The sequence below is a fragment of the Penicillium roqueforti genome (genome assembly GCF_015533775.1).
Source record: "Penicillium roqueforti strain LCP96 04111 chromosome Unknown scaffold_32, whole genome shotgun sequence".
Taxonomy (NCBI): domain Eukaryota; kingdom Fungi; phylum Ascomycota; class Eurotiomycetes; order Eurotiales; family Aspergillaceae; genus Penicillium; species Penicillium roqueforti.
Genome location: NW_024067596.1, coordinates 1 through 19,920, shown reverse-complemented (window position 1 = coordinate 19,920; position 19,920 = coordinate 1). Strand labels below are relative to the sequence as shown.

The 19,920-nt window shown below is 38.1% G+C and overlaps 4 protein-coding genes across 4 annotated transcripts; 2 read left to right on the top strand and 2 right to left on the bottom strand.

The window, feature by feature from the left end:
* Positions 1-129: 129 nt before the first annotated feature.
* LCP9604111_8360 (uncharacterized protein) lies at positions 130-786 on the top strand (the record flags this gene model as incomplete). The annotated part of the gene is made up of 1 exon (XM_039076495.1): positions 130-786. The coding sequence occupies one exon, from the start codon at positions 130-132 to the stop codon at positions 784-786; it is 657 nt and encodes a 218-aa protein (XP_038925566.1).
* A 9,068-nt stretch (positions 787-9,854) lies between these two features.
* On the bottom strand, positions 9,855-10,678 carry LCP9604111_8359 (uncharacterized protein; the record flags this gene model as incomplete). The annotated part of the gene is made up of 2 exons (XM_039076493.1): positions 9,855-10,537; positions 10,603-10,678. The coding sequence occupies 2 exons, from the start codon at positions 10,676-10,678 to the stop codon at positions 9,855-9,857; spliced, it is 759 nt and encodes a 252-aa protein (XP_038925565.1).
* Positions 10,679-13,561: 2,883 nt separating this feature from the next.
* LCP9604111_8358 (uncharacterized protein) lies at positions 13,562-13,792 on the bottom strand (the record flags this gene model as incomplete). The annotated part of the gene is made up of 1 exon (XM_039076492.1): positions 13,562-13,792. One exon carries the CDS (start codon positions 13,790-13,792, stop codon positions 13,562-13,564), a length of 231 nt encoding a protein of 76 aa, XP_038925564.1.
* A 495-nt stretch (positions 13,793-14,287) lies between these two features.
* LCP9604111_8357 (CAZyme family GT25) lies at positions 14,288-15,376 on the top strand (the record flags this gene model as incomplete). Its single annotated transcript, XM_039076491.1, has 2 exons — positions 14,288-14,461; positions 14,528-15,376. 2 exons carry the CDS (start codon positions 14,288-14,290, stop codon positions 15,374-15,376), a joined length of 1,023 nt encoding a protein of 340 aa, XP_038925563.1.
* Positions 15,377-19,920: the final 4,544 nt, after the last annotated feature.

Below are 19,920 nucleotides of genomic sequence, written 5' to 3'. Positions count from 1 at the left end.
CCCACAAGTGTACCATCTTCCAGTTACATCCAATATTAGCATTTCTCGAGCATTCAACTTTGCTCTAATCTTTTAACGGCTCCCACTTCCACGGATTCTATCCTATCATTTTCGTTCAAGAAACAAACAATGGGCCAATACTGGCTAGTGGTTTGCCCGTCCAATCGCGAGTACACAACACAGTCATTTGGAGGGAAGTTATCAGAGTTGCTCTTTTCGTCGTGGTCCAACATACTACGTGACCTGATTGAAAACGAGTGGGCTGGCACTCAGCTCATCTGTATTGGGGATTACTTAAATCCAGACGACCTCCCTGCCACGATTCAACAAGACAAGTTCCACCTGAGTTCCGCTGAGAGCGGTGCAACATCCGAGCCCCTCCGCTACGATGTCGTTAAGAAAACGTTTGGATTTTGGTCTTACGAAGAAGAGAAAGCAGCGACTCTCACGGTCATGGAAAAACCTTCCAATCCCAAAAGTCGAGTCCTGAGGAACTTAACTACCGGTAAATATTTCTTTGAGGACGCGTTGCCATTTAGAATCACCATTGGCCACATAGTTCTGATGAGTATCTGTTGGTCGTCGGAAAGTTCAATAGGCATTACGGGCGGAGCATATCTGGCCAAGGGAGTCTGGGCTGGCCACAAGTTCGACATTGTAGATGCCGACATGGTGGAACATATGAACAGACAATGGGAAGATGTCACCGAGGACGTCCTCGATGAGGTTCAGGCTCTGTGGCCGAGCGATTTCGGACATAACTCGGAAACTGAATGGAGAGTTTAACACGTCCTGGGCAAGAAGCTATGAAATCACTTGACGTAAAAGATATCCGGGGATATAATCCTAGGCTACCAAACAAATTGCCAATAAGAATATCTTTGGACACCCTTCCCGTGATACTGTACGAACAGGTGTGGCCTGTGCGACCTTCAAATCCCTGAGTTTCTCTAAGCACAACGCTTCAATCGATTGCCTACTCGAATTTACTCGTCATAACTAGCCGAGGGAATGTATGGAAAATTATTATTCGAACGATAAGAGTAGAAGTTCATTCAGTAGTAAGGCTTTAAATTTAGACAAGAAGTTTCAATTCGCCTGGATAGAGTGCTCGACTGAGTGCACCTTTAACTTGCTTCATAGGGTCATGTTTCACAGAGAGTAACCCAACCAGCAATAATCCCTGCGCTGAATTCGTCTGTTCCGAATTCTGGAGTATTAACCCCACCTTCAGGTAGGACAAGAAGGCCGTCTCCGGGCACCCAGTGAGGTTCCTGGGTACTAATAAGTTCCTGGGGCCGCACAGTAGCCTCCTGGCAGTGCATGTTATCATCCTAGGACGAGCAAGTTTCTACGTAACCACGTTAAATTAGTGGTCGACCCACCCTTTTTTCAAGGATTTTGTCCGCAGACCAACTATAGAATTTGCAATTCCGTTTTAAACAAGTGACTGAAGTTGAAGGTTGCTTTCGATATGAGTGCTATGAGGTTTGATCTAGGCAACGTTTTCTTTATAAGGCTATTTTATACTCATATATATAACATCATTGAGAAGTTACAAGGATGATTGAAATAGCAGATCTCAGAAGAAATACATATCAAAACATACATGGTACGTTACATTACCTCTTCATAATTACTTACTAAGTTCTCTTCTTCATCTATGGCGGTGCGGACCATATAACTGTAATGTAACTATTTGTTTCATTGTAACAAGCTGGCTGTACTAAGTTTTCGCAAGAACAGCCAAGAGTTGCTCGTGTTATTAGCCCCAAACGGTCTTCTTTGCCCAGTAAAGCTATGTTCCGGATAGATCTAATGAAATGCCACTGGAAATAAATCGATTATAATATAAAGGTATATCCGCGAGCCCACCTAAAAAGACACTTATCATGCTTCAGATTTACTACGCTTAAAGTATAGGGTTTTGCCCCTTGAGTTTAATATACCAAATTTACTCCTTATAGACAAGTATAGTTTAGCAGGTATCTAAGCGATCCATTTATTAAATAATCCCTTATTCTCGCACAGCCAAAGAGTTCCAATAGTGCGATAAGGAGTCTAGGGTTTAAAGGTCGGCAGAGGGTCGGACTACCAGCTGATAGTAAATTTATACAGATAAAGTAAAATTCCAGTATATATAAATATTATTAACTAAAGAAATAATTTAGTTACCGTTCCAATTAGCCCAAGATCTAGTATATCTCTAAGAAGGCTTCAATTCCATCCATACCTATCGCAGTAACGCCATATTAATATCCGCGAAATAAGGCCTAATCTATCTTAGGGTCAAATTCTTCCTCTGTAGGTCATATAACTTCTATTTATTCTTTGCGTTAAGCCTCTTAGGGGGGTTATAGCTATCTAGACTACCTAAATAATACTAAAGCGACTGGGTTTGTGCCTTAGCTCTAGTAAGGGGTCTATAAGGGCTACTAGGAGGGACTTAGTTATTATAAGGCAGATTTTACTTACTATCTTCCTATAAAGGTAGATTACTATCACAGCTAAATTCTATGGTAATAGCTTAGTCATAAGTAGGTAAAGAGGTAAGATATTCTTACAAATTTTTCCTCTCCTTATTAGCTTTAGTAATAGTATAGTATCTAGAAGGCTAACTAGTAAAGCTTAGAGTAGGAGGTTGCGGCTATTTTATACTACTAATAGAAGTTACCTTATATTCTTTATATAGGGAAATAAGTGATTCTAGCTAAATAGTAGCTTAATCATAAGATTAGTGTATATTATCACTATTAAATTTAGGCAGCTCGAGGATTTAAGGATTAATAGCCTTAAGGCTAAGAGTTATTAGCCCTAAGCTAAGTAAGGAAACTAACTCTAAGAAGTATGGTTCTACTAAGTTACTCCTATTACTAATACTATATTTATTATAAATACTTTATCCTAAGTATTATTCTAGATTCCCTTTAATAGATAGGAGTAAGGCTAGGATAGGAAAAGAAGACCCTTCTAGTATATAGTCCTTATACTTATAACTTAGATATAAGTAATAGTAAAATCGAGATTTCTTAGAATATCCCTTTTATAGACCTATTAAAGATATTTAGGCTTCTAACTTATAAGTACACTTTCTCTTACTAGGTAGCTTTAGATTTTACTATATAGTTTCCTTAAGCCTATATATATTATATAAGTAAAGTTAGAGGTTATACTTATTATAGAAGCTTTAGGAATATCTATATATTAGCTTTATCTAATAATACCTAATTTTAGCTAAGTACTGTCTTTTAATATATTCCCTTAGATTATTACTTTATAGCTAGTATTATAAATACTTTTCTATAGAGAGATCGGGGTCCTATAAATAGAAGGGGTAGTAGCTAAGACAGATAATAGTATAACGATAGATAATTACTTTATAGTATTAGGCTTTCTAGGACTAGAGATAGGTATTATAATAATCCCGCTATTAACTTAATAAATACTAGTCTATATATTTATAGTAAAACTGTATCTCTAACTCTAATATTTAAAGGCTAAATACTTTCTTATACCGAATATATCTATAAATATAAGCACTTCTATTATATTTTCTTAGGCTAGTAGAGTTAGTATCCACTAGGTTATTATTAGGTTAGGGAGCTTACCTTATAATATTAATTTAATAACCTTTTATAGGATAGAGGCCTTATACTAGGCTTTTATTTAGGAGATATACTATATTAAAATCACAGAGATACTATATCTATAGATCTTCGATAAAGAGAAGTTTTTTATTAAAGGAAAGCTCTTTAGTAGAGGATATAGCTGTTATAATTCGTATAACCTTAGGTATAATTAGTATTTAAGTATATATATAAATATTATTTTCCGAATATATTAGCTCTTCTTTTCTTTAATTAATAACTTTCCGGTCTCTTTTCTCCTATACCTACTGAATTTAATATTACTTAAGTTTAAAAAGGCGATATTAAATAAGTGCCTTTCTATATTCTAACTTCTTATTCTTAAGGTAATTCTTATTATAGTTCTATATAAATAAATCGATCTAAGCTCTTATTTCTACTATATCTAGTTTTTCTAAAATACTCTCTTTAATCTCTACTAGTAACTTACCTAGTAAGCTATATTTATAATATTAAATATAACCTTAGAAGTACTCGATATAGTTAGACTAGTCTTCCTTATCTAGAATAGCTCCTACTATATCTATAGAAGAATAGTAGGCTTAATAATACTTTAGAAAAGTATTTAGCCCCTAATATACTAGTATCTAACTAATAGGTATAGAGCCGTTTCTCTCTATAATAAAACTTAGTATTAAGATCTCTCCCTTATATCTATTATATTTATATAGTATAGGGGGCTTACTTTCGACTTTTTTCCTAAGGTTTTATTATATATAATAGATTATTACTAATTTACTAAAGTACCCTATAGTAGTAAAAATTTGATATAGGTAAGAACAAAATTTTTATTTTATTAGAGGTATCTCCTAAGGCCCGTCCACTATAATATATCTAAGAACTAGTTTATCCAAGTATTCTTCCTTCTATTATAACCGAATCTTACTATTTAAAAGATTAAACTATACTAGATTATCTATAGTATCTACCCTATAAATAGTATTATATACTAATATAAGGGAGAGAAGAATATAGCCTAATATAAATTGCGGCCTATTTCTATCCTAAATACTAATTCTAAATCTAGAAGTACTAATTAGTAAAGTCCTATATATTTAATAAATATACTACTATATCCTTCTAACTTATACTATATATTTTTTATATTAATAATTTTTAAGCTATTTCTAATCTACCTTCTAACCTACTACCTAATAACCTATAGATAAAGGAAATAGAACTAACTTAATATACTAGAATAAAGATTAATATTATATAATATCGCTAGAGTAAAGATACCTTACTTTATATCGAAGACCTCTTTTATATTTATCCTTACTAGAGGGTATAAAAGCTCTAACTCTTACTCTAGTAAAGAGATACAGCTAGAGAGTAAATAAGATAATAACTTTAAGTAGTCCTAGAATAAATGTTTAGTAGTTAGTCTACTATAAAGATAAGACTATTCTTAAAAAATCTTACTTTATAAAGTTAAGTTTCTCTTTCTTTTAACCTATAACGATACTATCTATAGTTAAATTTTTTTAATCTACTATATCTAGGTAAGTTTAAGATAATCTTAGAGAGGAAGTTATAAATAAACCAACTATTTTTATTTCCTTTCGATTATCTAGGATAATTTTAGTTCTTATAAATTATTTAAATCTACTAAAGAATTTCTCGGTATATATACTTACAGTTCTTACTGTAGGTAGACTATTATCATTTAGTCGCCCTTAAATAGAATTTACGTACTAGTAAATATATACTTTAATTATCTTATATATTAGAGTAGGAGAACTAAGGGAAGTTTTATAATATTTATACCTATTCTCTAGATCTATAGTAAACCTAAAGGAAGGTTAGAATATATAAATAGGAAAGGATTACTACTTAGATACTATATAACTTACTCGAGCTAAAGGTTTATAGTTTCTCAGTATAATTCGTTAGTTTTAGGGAGCCTTTTATCTTTCTCCTAAATTAAGTCCTCCTCTTTATAGGTTCTAGGGGTATAACCATTCTTTTCCTACTATAGATAGTACCTCTCTTTCACAAGTTTATCGCACTTAGTAAAAAAATCCTTTCGGCCTATAATTAATATAAAAGACGCTTAGATAGAAGATTTGTTAATTATTATATACTAATACCACTATATGGTTTACTTTTATATCTAAGATCTTAAGCTCGAGCCGCTCTAAAGAAGAAAGATATAAGTAATATTATAAAATAGATAGGTTCTCTACTCCGTCCTATACCCTTTAGTCATGATATATCTCCTTGATAAGATATAGTACTCCAAAAATTGAGGGTAGTAATAATGCTATTAACGAACTAACTATTATAGTATAGATAACCCTATAGGGGCTAATCCCTTCTAGGTATAGTCTGCGGTAGGCTGAGTGCATCAGTATTACTCACTGATTAGATACTGAGTATCACTGAGTAATCAGGGAGCACCTAATGAGCACTTACTGAGCACTTACTGAGCATCAGTCATTCTGTACGTGACTGATCTGAGCATGATCACTGATCTGAGCCTGTACTGACGTCTACTCAGTGAGCCTGAGCCTAAGCACCCTCATAAAAGCGGCGGCAGATCAAATAGGAAATCCCCATACGCCAGGGATAATCCGGTACGTATAGGTGCATACGTGAAGTTGACAATTGAAGTGCTGGTACCGTTGGGGGTGGTAACGCTCACTCGTACGGTGCCGGCTGTGTTAGCTGGCACTACGACGGAGACAGTCGTTGCGGTGGACGAAGTGGGAACGGCGGTCACAGTCCCAAATGTGACGGTGGTGGCTCCAGCAAGATTGGTTCCTGAAATTATCGCTGTTATACCACCGGTAGTCGGCCCCGAAGTGGGGTTGATCCTGGAGATTGTAGGCAAGGACATTTCGTGTCGCTAGTATCGGTGCTGGGTTTCAAAGATTGATTGTTATAAATCACTGTTTGTTCGACTTGATCAGTTTTCAAACCTGGAGAAGGAGTTGCCGTGCTTTAAGTATGGCTGTTCTCAGCCCAAGTCGCATTATTGAGGCCATTGTCACAAGATATGGCGTCGTTCGATAGTCACAAGGTAGCGTCAATTGTTTGTGGTCATATGCATTCTTGACGATCCTCAAGGTTGCTTGAGGTGTGTGCAAGGTGGTTCAAGTGTTGATCAGGTGGAGGTATTCAGAGAGATGTGGGTTCCGCAGCATCGACTATTCCATCTAGGCCCATTCGACTTGTCTTGGTATGTTGGTCGAATGGTGCACAGAATAGAAAGTGTTATGTAATTGTTTGCCACTTTGAGGTCAAGAATTGTTTGATATCACTATTGGTACGGAGATTTGCGTAGCGGACATCAATGAGGCGTATGCGTAGTGGTATAGGTGCCTGCCATGCAAAAAAAAAACCCCTTTTTTAGGTAGTATTGATGCTTGAATGCCTGAATTAGGTACTATTACAGAGGCCTTGATGGGCTAGGTCTGTTAGTTGATCCTCTCAAATATGAAAATGAAACTTTTAATACTATATAAATTCTTGTATCACCTGGCAAGTTTTAATATAGACTAGGGGCCGGGCCTAGTTAATCCGTACCGAAAATAGAGTAAACAACCCAAAAAGTGGTGATACATAAATCTGTATGGCGTCAAAAGCTTCATTTTGACATATGCGGTGTAAGACGCGGGCTTGGTTCTAGCGATAATCAGGCATTCAGGCATCAATACTACCTAAAACAGGCACCTATAGCTCTCTCTCTCTCGGGCACGGACACCACCACAGCCACACGATATCTTGTGATCTTTCCCCATGTTTAACCCCAGGATGGTCAATATTCCCCGTTCATTTTGTCTTATTGTCCGCTTTTCTGGATTGTGTATACGCACTAATGTGTTGTGACTCTGAAGTCTTTTCAACTGCTTGGTCTCAGAGAGATTGGTGAAACTGCTATCCCAAAAATACCCCGATATACCTCCTGGTCTAGTCGACCTGTTTTCCAAGCGAATGACCGCGCCAAAAGGTCATTTTTACCTTTCGGGATCATTTCTCCTCCCGATTGAAGAGCAAATACAGTTCTTGTCCTAGTTGTTTGAAGGTACCTTGTATCAATGCCTCCACACGCCCTCCAGTATAAATAACGGATCAGTATCAAAGGATATCTCAAGAGACGAAGAAACCCACGTAATCACAAGCGCAGGCACGAATGTAGTCGATGCGAAACATCTTGTTCCTCAAGAAAATGATGAAAGGATTACCATAGTCCAGAAGAAGAAGCTTAGAGAGGAGAAATATCTTGGTTGGGCGGAAGTGAACAAACGATTCAGTCAGCTGGACACTGCAAGGTTACATAGTGTTAGTACGATGTTTCACGGTGTCTATATAAGCTTAGATTTCGATACTTTTGGCGAAATTATAGTTCAGTCTTCGATCTTTCTTTTGACCCGTAGCATTCTAGATCTTCCACATGTTCAAGTTATATATCTTGTAATAGTAATTTATTTTCTTTATTATATGACCCATAAAATCAATCGCCCTAAAGTGATTCGCTGAACTTATTTAGCCGAAATTAGCCTCAGAAAATCTCCTTGATAGCCAAAAAAATACGAGATTTAGACCTACTTGAAGGTAGCTTCTCAAGTCTACTTTCGCTTCTATTGCGATTTATGCCGAGATCTGCTTAAGTTAGTGAAACCAGCGCCTATGAATCTAATCTTTAGAGTGCTGTGTCACTTCAAGGTTACATAGTGTTAGTCCGACATTTCACGATGATGTGGTTTTGAATAGTAATAGTGTAACGTGGTGGTACTATAAATCCATAAAAGGACATCAACCGTCAAGCAAAATCTTGGTCCCAGATCTAGTTGTCTTGTCGTTGGCTACCTTCGTGTATTCCAATGCGTCTGGTTATTCTTACCATCCTGTGTGCTGTAGCAAAAGCTGCCTTTTCTACAGCACCTAAAGACAATCTCAATGCCCTGCCTACCGGATTATCTGATAGTGCACCATCCGGCTCTTCCCCTGGCCAATTTGATGGAATAGATATCCAAATCGACACACCAAAATTCAATTTATCAAGCGATGACCTCCTGGTTCAGCTTGCCAGAGACTCGAATGAAGTTAGCGGAGATTCTGACCCTAACTTCGAGGCAACCCAGTTCTATATGTGCTGTCAGCAAACCAATACCTCGGCCGTCATCGATAACTACTATCCACCGTATGCGTGTATATTCGGACCTAGCACGGGTGTATGTCCTCAAGTCAATTCTTCATTTCCATTTCCATGGCTGTGCACTCTCCCTGAGTGGTGGGTTGGTAGCTTTGTGAGTATATACCATACACTATATCAGCACATCATGATAACGCGTCTCCCTGACAATTCTACGCAGAACTGTTCATACCAGCCTTAGCTGACCTTGATACTACACCCATATTGACTATCATGTGCATGGTCGAACCGAGACATAAGTGGAACATTCTGTCATCCGTGATGTCTTGGTTATTTACAATGCACAGTCTGCCATCGAAGCTGCTAAATATATGTCGACCAGCAAGCCCCACTTCTATACAGTCATTTCGTTCCCTGGCTTTATGTATTTAGTCAGTAACCACCTTACTATCAATATAACATGTAGTAGGTTAGTTAGTTACTTGAGCAAGCACTCATTTGGTAAACAGTCTAAATCACTACTGGCAAAGTCCTCTAACCTAATTAGGATAGGTAAAATGGGACCTCCGAAATATTATTGGGCCAGACTAATGGTCCTAGATAGACCGCCTTTCTATACCGCCTTTCTGTTAAATATACTGCCAACCTCGACAGGCTAGGTTATCTTGAAATTCTTTTACAAAAAAATACGGACCGATTTCTACACAATAAGGGGTCAACATTGCCTCTGATCATTCCTCATAAATCCAGTCACTATCATCGTCACTAGAATACCCCCCAGTATTCGCATCATCATGACTATCATCACTACTGCTCACAATCTCGTTTTCCTTTCTCGGTTTCCTTTTCGTCAAGACTCGAAACCTTTTTCTGACAGCTTCTAGATGCTGCTGGAGCTTTGGATCTTCACAGAAAATCCCGATGACAACCCCTACTCTGTATATTTCTTGGATCTCCGCAATCATCATATCCATCTTTCCTTTCATGCAATTTCTCGGCCGTCCTTTTGGTTTTCGGCGTTTCAAGTGACCGAAAGGCGTGTATACTTGACTGTTTGCGGTAGCGGATTTAGATGGCTGGATAAATGTAAGCCGATGAACAGATATTGCCTAGGAACGGCACAACACCACAAAGACTACGTCAAGGAAGCAAACGAAACGAGGTATCAGTACCTTTCGGGGCCCAGAGAATGTCCTGGGTTGTGCATATTGCACGCCGCGAGGCTGAGCCGCCTTCGAAGCACTCTGGCTTTGAGGTTGAGGTTGAGGAGCCCGACCAAGTTCTTTCGGCAAGTTTGGCTCGTATAATTGCCCTGTCTGAACAAGAGGCGAACAATTATTCATGGAGAACTGGCCACTGCCTGGATCGCTCATGAACGGCCGAGAGGTATGGAGACTAGGGCTCGCTGCGTCACTCGAAAGTCCTGCACCCGTTCCAGTAGTGTCGTTCTTCGCAGGAGAGATACACAACCCTTGTTTAGGCATTGTTAGAGGACCCCCAGGGATATCGAACCAAATTGGTTGTTTGTCTGGAGGCTGTGGAATGGAATCTATTGTGGGACTCCCAGAAGACCGAACAGCATCGCTATCCCATAGCATTGAGAACCCAGATGTGTCCATAGTGCTTGTTAGATCTGTTCTAGGAACCGGACCTAAACCCGAGGAAGCATTTGGAGACATGGGCATGAACTCGAATGGAGTCATGAAAATTCCATCTGGCGCGATAGTCTGCTGCGGACCTGGCAATGCAGTTCCTTGGATATCCTTCTGAGGCCTATTCCGAATACGATCCCCTGTTTAGGTTAGGATCTATTGCCATGGAATACATATGATGAAACTCAACCGCGGAACAACATACTGAATCGACGCTGAGATTCCCTATTTTGTCGTCTCCTCTTTTCGAGCTTGTCTCCATCCGTCCCTGTATCGTGCATTCTGGTGCTGCTCAACTCAAAACTTAAGGCCCGTTTCTCTCAAGGATTTTGTGGGTGTCTGAGAGCATTCCCGATGAGCGGGGATATGTCCATATTAAATTCCTCCCAGGAGACAAGGTATCTAATGGAATTAGCTTCTTAGTCTGTAATGATCTGCCTATCCACCTCGCAAGTCACCTAATTGGTGCCTCTAAAGCGGGGTTCAATAATCCGGCTCGATTCTTCTGTGCCATTATTGCGTACTGTCTGGATATTTCTTACAACAGTCTATATCGGGATTCGGTGGGAATCACTTACCTCCAGCCATATTTGACATTTTTTTGCATTAACAGCCTGGTCGACCATAAATTATGTCTTCCAACAACTGAGCTGTAAATAGTTGAGCAAAAACGAGTGTAGCTGACGTATGACTTATTTCTGCCCTGGTAGTAGTGGCTAGCCCTGCCGCCGGAGATGACGGAGACTGTCACTCTAGTCACGCCATGAACTTGAGTGAATGTTTTGTTTTGTTTTGAATAGATTAATCACATTCTACGAGTCATGAGCTGAATTAGAACTCCCAACTATGACCAGGGACCAGGGACCAGGGTTGCACAGTTGTATGGATATGGTTTAGCTCGACTATTGAGTGGTAAGTGACTTTTAGTCAAAAAAAAAGAACATTGGAACTAAAGCGCGACCCCGGTCTTACGGGCGTTTGGTTTGAATTCTGCTATGAGCTAATACTATAGGAAAGTTGTTCTAAGATTGAATTCATGTTCAGGCTTACAGCTCGTAGGATCAGCCACAGATTGAATATAGTAGACAAGATAAATGTAACAGAATGAACAAATAGCGTCCGAGGTATACCGGCCTACCAAAATCAAATATTCAGCCGTAAAAGCACGCGACGGGATTCATCCGGACTCCGGTCCTAATCTAACCTACTCAAAAGCTATTCAAATTGGACGTACTTAGGTCGAGTGGAGCTTGGTCCGGCGGCCCCGCGCACGGGCCCCATAATCGTGTGGAAAAATATGGTTTGGTGCCTACACCTCGTCTTCGCCTTAGGTGAACGGTTACGGCATTCCCAAAAATGGTCTGATGCAATGTGAATGAAGATGAAGATAGCTAATAGTGATTTTGATTGAAATGCGGAGGAACAACTGACTCCGTACTCTTCCTCGAAACACGCACTCGGATAGATAGGTCTAGGCTTTGTTCCTTGATTAGCGCACACAGGTTGTCTGCGAATTATAAACTGGCTGATAATCTTAACTAACTAGGTACTAGAAGGTAAACCGACTGTTGGAACGGGGCACTACATGCAACTAACTAACCGGCCCCTTGAAATTCTTTTACCAAAAATACGGACCCTCGCATGCGGGGTCTGCCACCCATCATGACCCATGTAGTGGGGAGCAACCAGAAGGAGGTTACCTACGCGCCCAGCATAGAATATCAACTCTCAAGGCGTCCCTGAAACTTAGACTCAAATTTTGATAATGCATTAGGATATCGTAGAATATTAGTGCCGTACTTACAATGAAAGATCTTAATGTGAGAAAAATGAGCATTTAGACCCTACCAGAACTCGACCAATGTATGCACGCCTCAAGCCACAGCTTGGCAGTAATAACAATACCAGGCATTATCAAATATACTGCTAGTATATACCGGCTTCCAAATTAGGAGGTTGAGAGCACCTAATTTTCAACTTCCGGGGGATCCCAACCTGATTGCGGAGCGAAGCGACGTACGTACGTACATGTCACGTGGCCAAGTTTTCTCAGGGGGCCAGAAATAATAGCGTTCTAATGGGCCATCATGTGATCGTCAGTCGCTTCGCTCTGCAACGACTATCTCGCAGGCCGTCGAGATCACTCGTAACATCATATTAAAATCAATGTATGGATTTGTGAAAATACTGTTTTTTATTTGGTGGCATGCATGCATTAGTGAAGTTCTCCGCCGGGCTGTCGTGGTAGGGTATGTATCTTTTGTATGGTCTGTCTATGTTGTACGGAGTAGTAAAGATACACCTCGCTTGTGAGAGTCCGTATTTTTGGTAAAGAAGGTTCAAGGGGCCCGGCGAGAGAGAGGAATGGTGAATTACTTACTCCGTACTCCGTACTCCAGTTATGTATTAGGAATAAGTCCGCTTCCTGAGTTTCTAGTACTGCCGTCCCGATTGGGTGCGACGAGCAGTACTCCGTACAGAGTTTTCTGTCATATTCTGCCCACTTCCGGCTTACATAGTAGAAAGAAATGCATTTTTAATGGCGATGACTACGAAGTGTCTTAATGAGAGAAACAACTTGCGTAGTATTCGACTGATGATGGCGGACAAGGAGAGGAGGAAAAGGTACCTAATCTAGATATGGGATCTGGACCCACTTGGTGTCCGCCTTGCTGGACACCCAACAATTTTGATCAGAAAAAATCGGATACTTTACTTGATTCCTATAGGACTTAACCCCTTGATAATGAAGCAGTTAACGATGAAGTCTTTGACGATAAAGCAGTTGATGTGATAAAAGCGATCTAGTTTTGACTACCCCACCCATACATATCAACGGGACCCTACCGCCATATCTCAACCAATCCCCCGGTGACAACATAAACATTCCAATTTGTTGGACATGGTGGTCACCTGACCATCAGCCCGGTGCGGCAGACCCCAACCCCCATAACTAGATAGTCGGGCATTCTGCCCTTTAGGAATTGACAACTCTCTCCCTCTTTCATCGCATCACTACACTGTAGTCACATCACAATTTGATCACTCGCTCCAAAGTCCAATTGTGTTATCCCTCTTATTCAGCAAATTCCAACACATGAAGTATTTTGAAAAGTTGGAGACTTCGAGCCTCGTGACACGAGAGAGGATTTGAAGGTATCTTCCTAAAATGACTCCCCACGCGCGATGATAGGACCGTCACTGGGCTCACGGGCGATGATGGGGCCGTCACTGGGCTCGCGGGCGATGATGGGGCCGTCACTGGGCTCCCGAGCAATGAGAGGATGGCTCAAAATATCGCGAGCCGCCGAATTGGGTAGAGTAGGTGAGGCCATGACAGGCAATGCGAGGAGTAAAGCTCCAAGCCAGGGAACGGCTATTATCGAGATCTTCATATTGAAATTCCTTTGGCAATATTGAATTCCTAAGATATTCTGGAACGAAGTAGGATAAATAAGGCTGCAATAACTCTCTTTGGCTTTTAGTTGAGAGTCGAATTTGCAAAGAGTTGCAAATTATATAAAGAATGCTTCATGGCGTTACCTGGGCTTTGGAATAAAAATCCAATATTACTGATGACTGTGGGGTGAGCGTAATCAATGGAAATATCGAATTGCGTGCTAGGGGTGACCTCCAATCTTGAAAATGGAGACTTCTATAAGCCTGCAGATGTATTGGCCAATTGGGCCAGCCTTCATGGTTGATTGATTACCTGCAAGCTTATCTGCAGTCTGAGCTGAGCTGACCTAGGCCTTAATACAGTAATCTTGAAGCGGAAAGGGTATGGAGGTTCAAAGGGAGAGGCACCAAGATTAATCGAGGGAGAAACCCAATGATTCTGTATCAGCGCGGAATATTACCCATATATTATATTTTGAAAGAAAACAAAAATGGGTCGAAAGCAGGTTTTGTCGATTCCCGCTGTACGGAACCTCGCTGGTCTAGCGGCATTCCTCATTATTCTATTGAATTTGTTCGGCAACTACCTGTTCGGGAGCCTGAAATATACTGCTCAACGTAGCCTTTTGAAAGCCAACCTTGAACCACTGAATGAAACTCTCGGGGTATGTCACTCCTAACCACGCTTGGGGATCCTCAAAATTACCAAAACTGCTTACACAATATTACAGTTCGAAAGGATTGCGGTTGTATCATCGGGAACATCTTGGAGACTACATGGCCTCGTCGAGGCAACCGAATTCACCAATCTTTACATTGACGTGCCATCCCAGCCTGTTTGGACGGATACTGAAGTTGACGAGTTTCGTGGTTATCGGGTCCATGGCCGGCATGGGGAGCTTGGCCCAGGACAGGCACGGTGTTGGTTAGGCCATCTGAATATATGGCGGCAAATGCTGTTGCAAAAGTGGTCCACCGCTTTGATTATGGAGGATGACGCAGACTGGGATATTGCTATCAAGCAGCAGTTGCTTCGAGTCGCACCCCTCATCCAAGAAGTGACGGGAGCCACGGACTGGTCGTCACCTTACGGAAACTCGTGGGACCTCCTTTGGCTTGGCCACTGCGGCGACTATATCCCCTTGCAACTAGCATCATTTGTAGATGAGACGCTTCCAGGATCACCAATGTACCGTGAGAATGATGGGAGATTCACCGAGTTTCCTCATCAGCAGAGGATGGTTCACATGTCTGTCGGCCCGATATGCACATACGCATATGCGCTCACTGCTTCGGCTGCGTCGAAACTCTATCAACTTTCCAGCTCCGGTATGGATAAACTGATCACTACGCATTTGCGAGAATGGTGCCAGGAAGGATTCTTGAAATGTGTCACGGTAAACCCGGAGCTCTTTCACCATCACAAACAGGCCGGTGAGATTTCAAGTGAGATTGGAGTTGTCGAAGGCTGGGAGAATCGATCGGCAGTTGACTTTACGCCTAATATACGATACAGTGCGCGATGCAGTAGCAAGAAAAAGAGGCCCGCGGCCTGCCAACTCGAATTTGATCCAGTTTGATCAAGGGTGATTGGCAAGCAGAATGGTACAGGTTACGGTTCCAAATATAGCCATGTATAAAGATGTATTTGGGTGTTCACTATCTCCTATGTAGTTTGTAGGTCTCTCTTTCGGTCTCCTTAGGTCTCGGTGAGGTCTCGTTAACTAGTTAACGTAATCGGTAAGCGAGTGGATCAGGCAATGCAACCTATTGAATTCAAATACATTTATCTCGACCACAACGCCATTAAATTAAATAAACTATAATCATTATCTATCTGGACATATCTCTCTTCTATGTCCTGGCTGCCTATATATTCCATACGCTCGCCCGGCCAGGGGAGGTGGTTTATAACGGATAAAGGTCCGTATAAGAGGAAAACATATGTAAGCCTATATAGGCTCAGGAAGGAACATCTTTATTATTATATATCTATTCTGATATCGATCCGTAAGGGGTTCGTTATATGAATATAGGCAGATAGATTTCCTTATAGTTCTGGACCCCCTAGGGGCCCCTTCGAGACTAGTAAGAATGTAAAGGTATACGTTATGCAGGTGTACGGCCTGTCAACCGGGTAAGATACAAAGGGCTTTGTAGAGGGAATACAATGTATTGATGGTATGCCAAGACTAATTCTTACCAGTCTCGGAGGGGCCCCTAGGGGGTCCTAAACTATAAGGAAATCTATCTACCTATATTTATATAACGAACCCCTTATAGATCAATATCGAAATAGATATATAATAATATAGATATTCCTTTCTAAGCCTATATAGGTTTATATATATTTCCTTCTTATATAGACCTTTATCTATTATAATTATCTCTCCCTCCCTATATAGATATCCTTATCTATATATAAATAGAAATATTAAAGGATAAAAGGATAAAGAATTAGGGAGGTATTAGGGAGTTTCTATAATAAAGAAAGTAAAGTAGTAGATATATTAAAGAAGATAAGGTAGTATATAATAATTTAAAGAGAAGGTAACTAATAAGGTATATACTTTATATTTTATACTTCTTTTATAAGGGTAGCTGTTAGGACTAGCTACCAGTGTATCCTGAAAATGGAGGTTCGAATTAGAGTGGAGGTCCCTAGTGTAGGTCATACAATTCAGTAGACTAATCGCTAAGGTTCTAAATCTCATATACGCGGTATATATATACCCCTAGCGCTTACTTAGTAAGTATATCGGCCTATATAGGCCAGTTATATAAGTAACCCTCGGGGTCGTAATATTACCCCCCTCCTTTATAAGCTATATCCTCAAAGCTCTTAGTATTTCCTTTAAGAGGTACTTCTTTAAATATATATTCTTTATCTTAGTATAGCGACCTCTTTACTAGAAAATGCGTTATAATAGTAACTCCTAACTTCCTCTTCTACCCTCTGCTATATCTAACTATAACCCTTAGGTCTTTACTAGGAATCCTACTATAGCCTAGTATATATAATATATAAATTGGATTAATACTAATTATATATATATCTATATATCTTATATAGGATCTTAGGGTACTAAATATACCTATTATATAAGCCTTTAGTAGGTTTATATTATAGTATAGAGGTCCTACTTCTTTATATAGGGTATTACTAACCTATTAGGTTAATCTATACCTAGATATAATTATAAATTAGGCTATCCTAATATCTTCTATAACTAGATCTTAGTAATATACTCGAAAAGACCTAATTAACTATTTCTATAATATATAGCTAGCGCTTATATAATCTATTTCCTATAGGCTTATATTCCCTAATATACCTACCCTTAAGCTATTACTACTATTAGTTAAATAGTTATTCCTTCCTTTAGTTCCTCTACTATCTTCTCTATAGGTCCCTATACCTTACTTAATATATTTCTAGTAGTCTATTATACCCTAGGTATAGGCTCTTATATAGAATACTATTATAGCTTAAATAGTAATCCTAGGATTTATAGGAAGTATAGTAATATAAGAAAGGAATTATTAACCTTTAATCCTTTAGGTAATAATATATCCTTTACTATAATACTTAGGCCTTATTTCTATATATCCTTAGTTAATAGCCTATTTATAGTAGTAGCTATAATATCTTTATATACTATATTATCTTTAGGCTATTTATACTAGACTCTTAGTCCTACCTCTTATACCTACTATTATATACCTTCTATATTATATTCCTACTAATATATACTACTTCTTATAGTATCTTTATAGTCTTAGTTTATCTTCTTTTTCTTTATAGGTTACTTCCTTTTAGCTTTTATAGGTAGTCTTATATACTTTTCTTTTTTAAACTAATCTAATATAGTAGTTTCTTCTATATATACCTAAAGTTCCTATATATTCTTAGTATCTCTATAGCCTTTTTATTTAACTAGATATTCTATCCCTTTATAGTAGCTTTTAAGGATATATTCTATAATATATTCTAGTTCTCTATTAACTATAATAAGGTCTAATCTCTCTTAGTCTATCTATAAGTTACCTTTAAAAGGTTTTAATAAGGATATATATTATATAGGATATATCCTATAGTACCTAGGTAGTAAGATTAATTAGTAGGCTTACTTCCCTACTATTCCTATAACCTAGAAGGGTCCTATATAGTAGTAGTCTAGTTTCTTATAAGGTCTCCTTAAGTTAATATATATATTCTTTATTAGGACCTAGTCCCCTATTATAAAGGTTTTATTAATATACTTCTTATTATATAATTTCTTTATAACCTCTTTTAACTTTTCTAGGTATATTCTTAGATCTATTTATATTTCCTCTATATCTTTAATATATTATATTATATCCTTATAAAGATCTATTAAATCCTTTTATACTAAGGTATAAAGGTCTAGGTTAAAGCCTAATAGAGCCTTTATAGATACTATACCTAAAATACTATAGGTAGAGTTATTATAGATAAACTATATTAGTAGTAGTTAGTATACCTAGTTATCTTAGTATTAATTAATATATCCTCTTAGGTAGTACTCTATATTCTAATTTTATCTTTCTATTTATCTATTTATCTATAGGTAGTAAGTAGTTAATAACTAGTACCTTATAGTAAGGAAGAAGTAGAATAATAACTAGAATTTACTTATAAATACTATACCTTAGTTATTTATAAGGTTTCTTAGTATTCTAAAGAGAGGTATAATATATTTATAGAATAAGGTTATAAGTCTATCTACTTCTATATCCTTTATATAAGGAATATATAGTAAGTACTTTATAAATATATTAACTATAATTATAAGTATATTATAGACCTTATCCTACTACTTTATAAGGAGTAACCCTATAATAAAGTTAATACTTATTTATTTAATAGGTCTCTATAGTATTAGTAATAGTTCTAATAGACTATATAGCTTATAGTAGTATACTATATTTAGCTAGTAGGTTAAATAGTTATTTATATATTCCTTAATAGATTTATATATATCCTACTACTAGTATTTTATTATAATAGCCTCCTTTATATACTAAGCTTAATAGTAGCCTACTTAGGGATTATTATAGTAAATATATATAATCTTAGCGATTAGTATAGGTTCCTATAGGATATAGACCTTACTATTATATCTAAGTAGACTATTATCTAGCCTTATACTCTAGGCTATACCTTCTAGGCAGCTACCCTAGCTCTATTAGTCTATCTCTATAAGTTTCTTCTATACTAAGGTATCTCTTATCTATACCTTATATATAAAGTCCCTTATAGACTCCTAGGGTTTAGGATAGAGTAATATCTTACCTATAAGGGCTTCCTTAGCCTCCTTTTATATTATAAGTATATATAGGGAGCTACTAATATCTTCTATACCTAATCCTATAGCTAGACATCGGCAAAGCCCACCCAGCCCATAGCCCAGCCTAGCCCAGCCCACCAATGGGCTGGGCTTTGGGCTGACTTCTTCGGCCTATACTAAATTATGGGCTGATACCCTAGGCCCATAGCCCACAATGGGGGCCCATATGGGCCTTATATAATACAGTGATCTACCTATATAATTAATGCAATTTTAGGCCTATATTCTTATTACAGCGCTCTCGTCCAATTATAATTCATACATATACTAAGCATATGCCTAGCATAGTTACTAATATATATTTAATAATATATCTCTGCGATATTCTGATATATATATTTCTACTATACGAATGATCATCTATAAACATTTAATAATTTGTCTGATCTCTGTATAATGCAAATTCGTCTGATCTCTGTATAATGCAAAATCGTCTGATCTCTATATAATGTAAATTCGTCTGATCTCTGTATAATGCAAATTCGTCTGATCTCTATACAATGTAAATTGGTCCTAACTTATTCGTATAATTATACTATAACTAGCAATAAATTACGGTCGCATTTAATCAGTTAGATACTCTCTACTATCTAGTATTTAAATCCTGTTTTTAGAATTAAATTATCTTAATTATTGGTGGTAGTTAAATTGATTAGACCAATTTGTATTATACAGAGATTAGACGAATTTACATTATACAGAGATCAGACGAATTTACATTATATAGAGATTAGACCAATTTGCATTATACA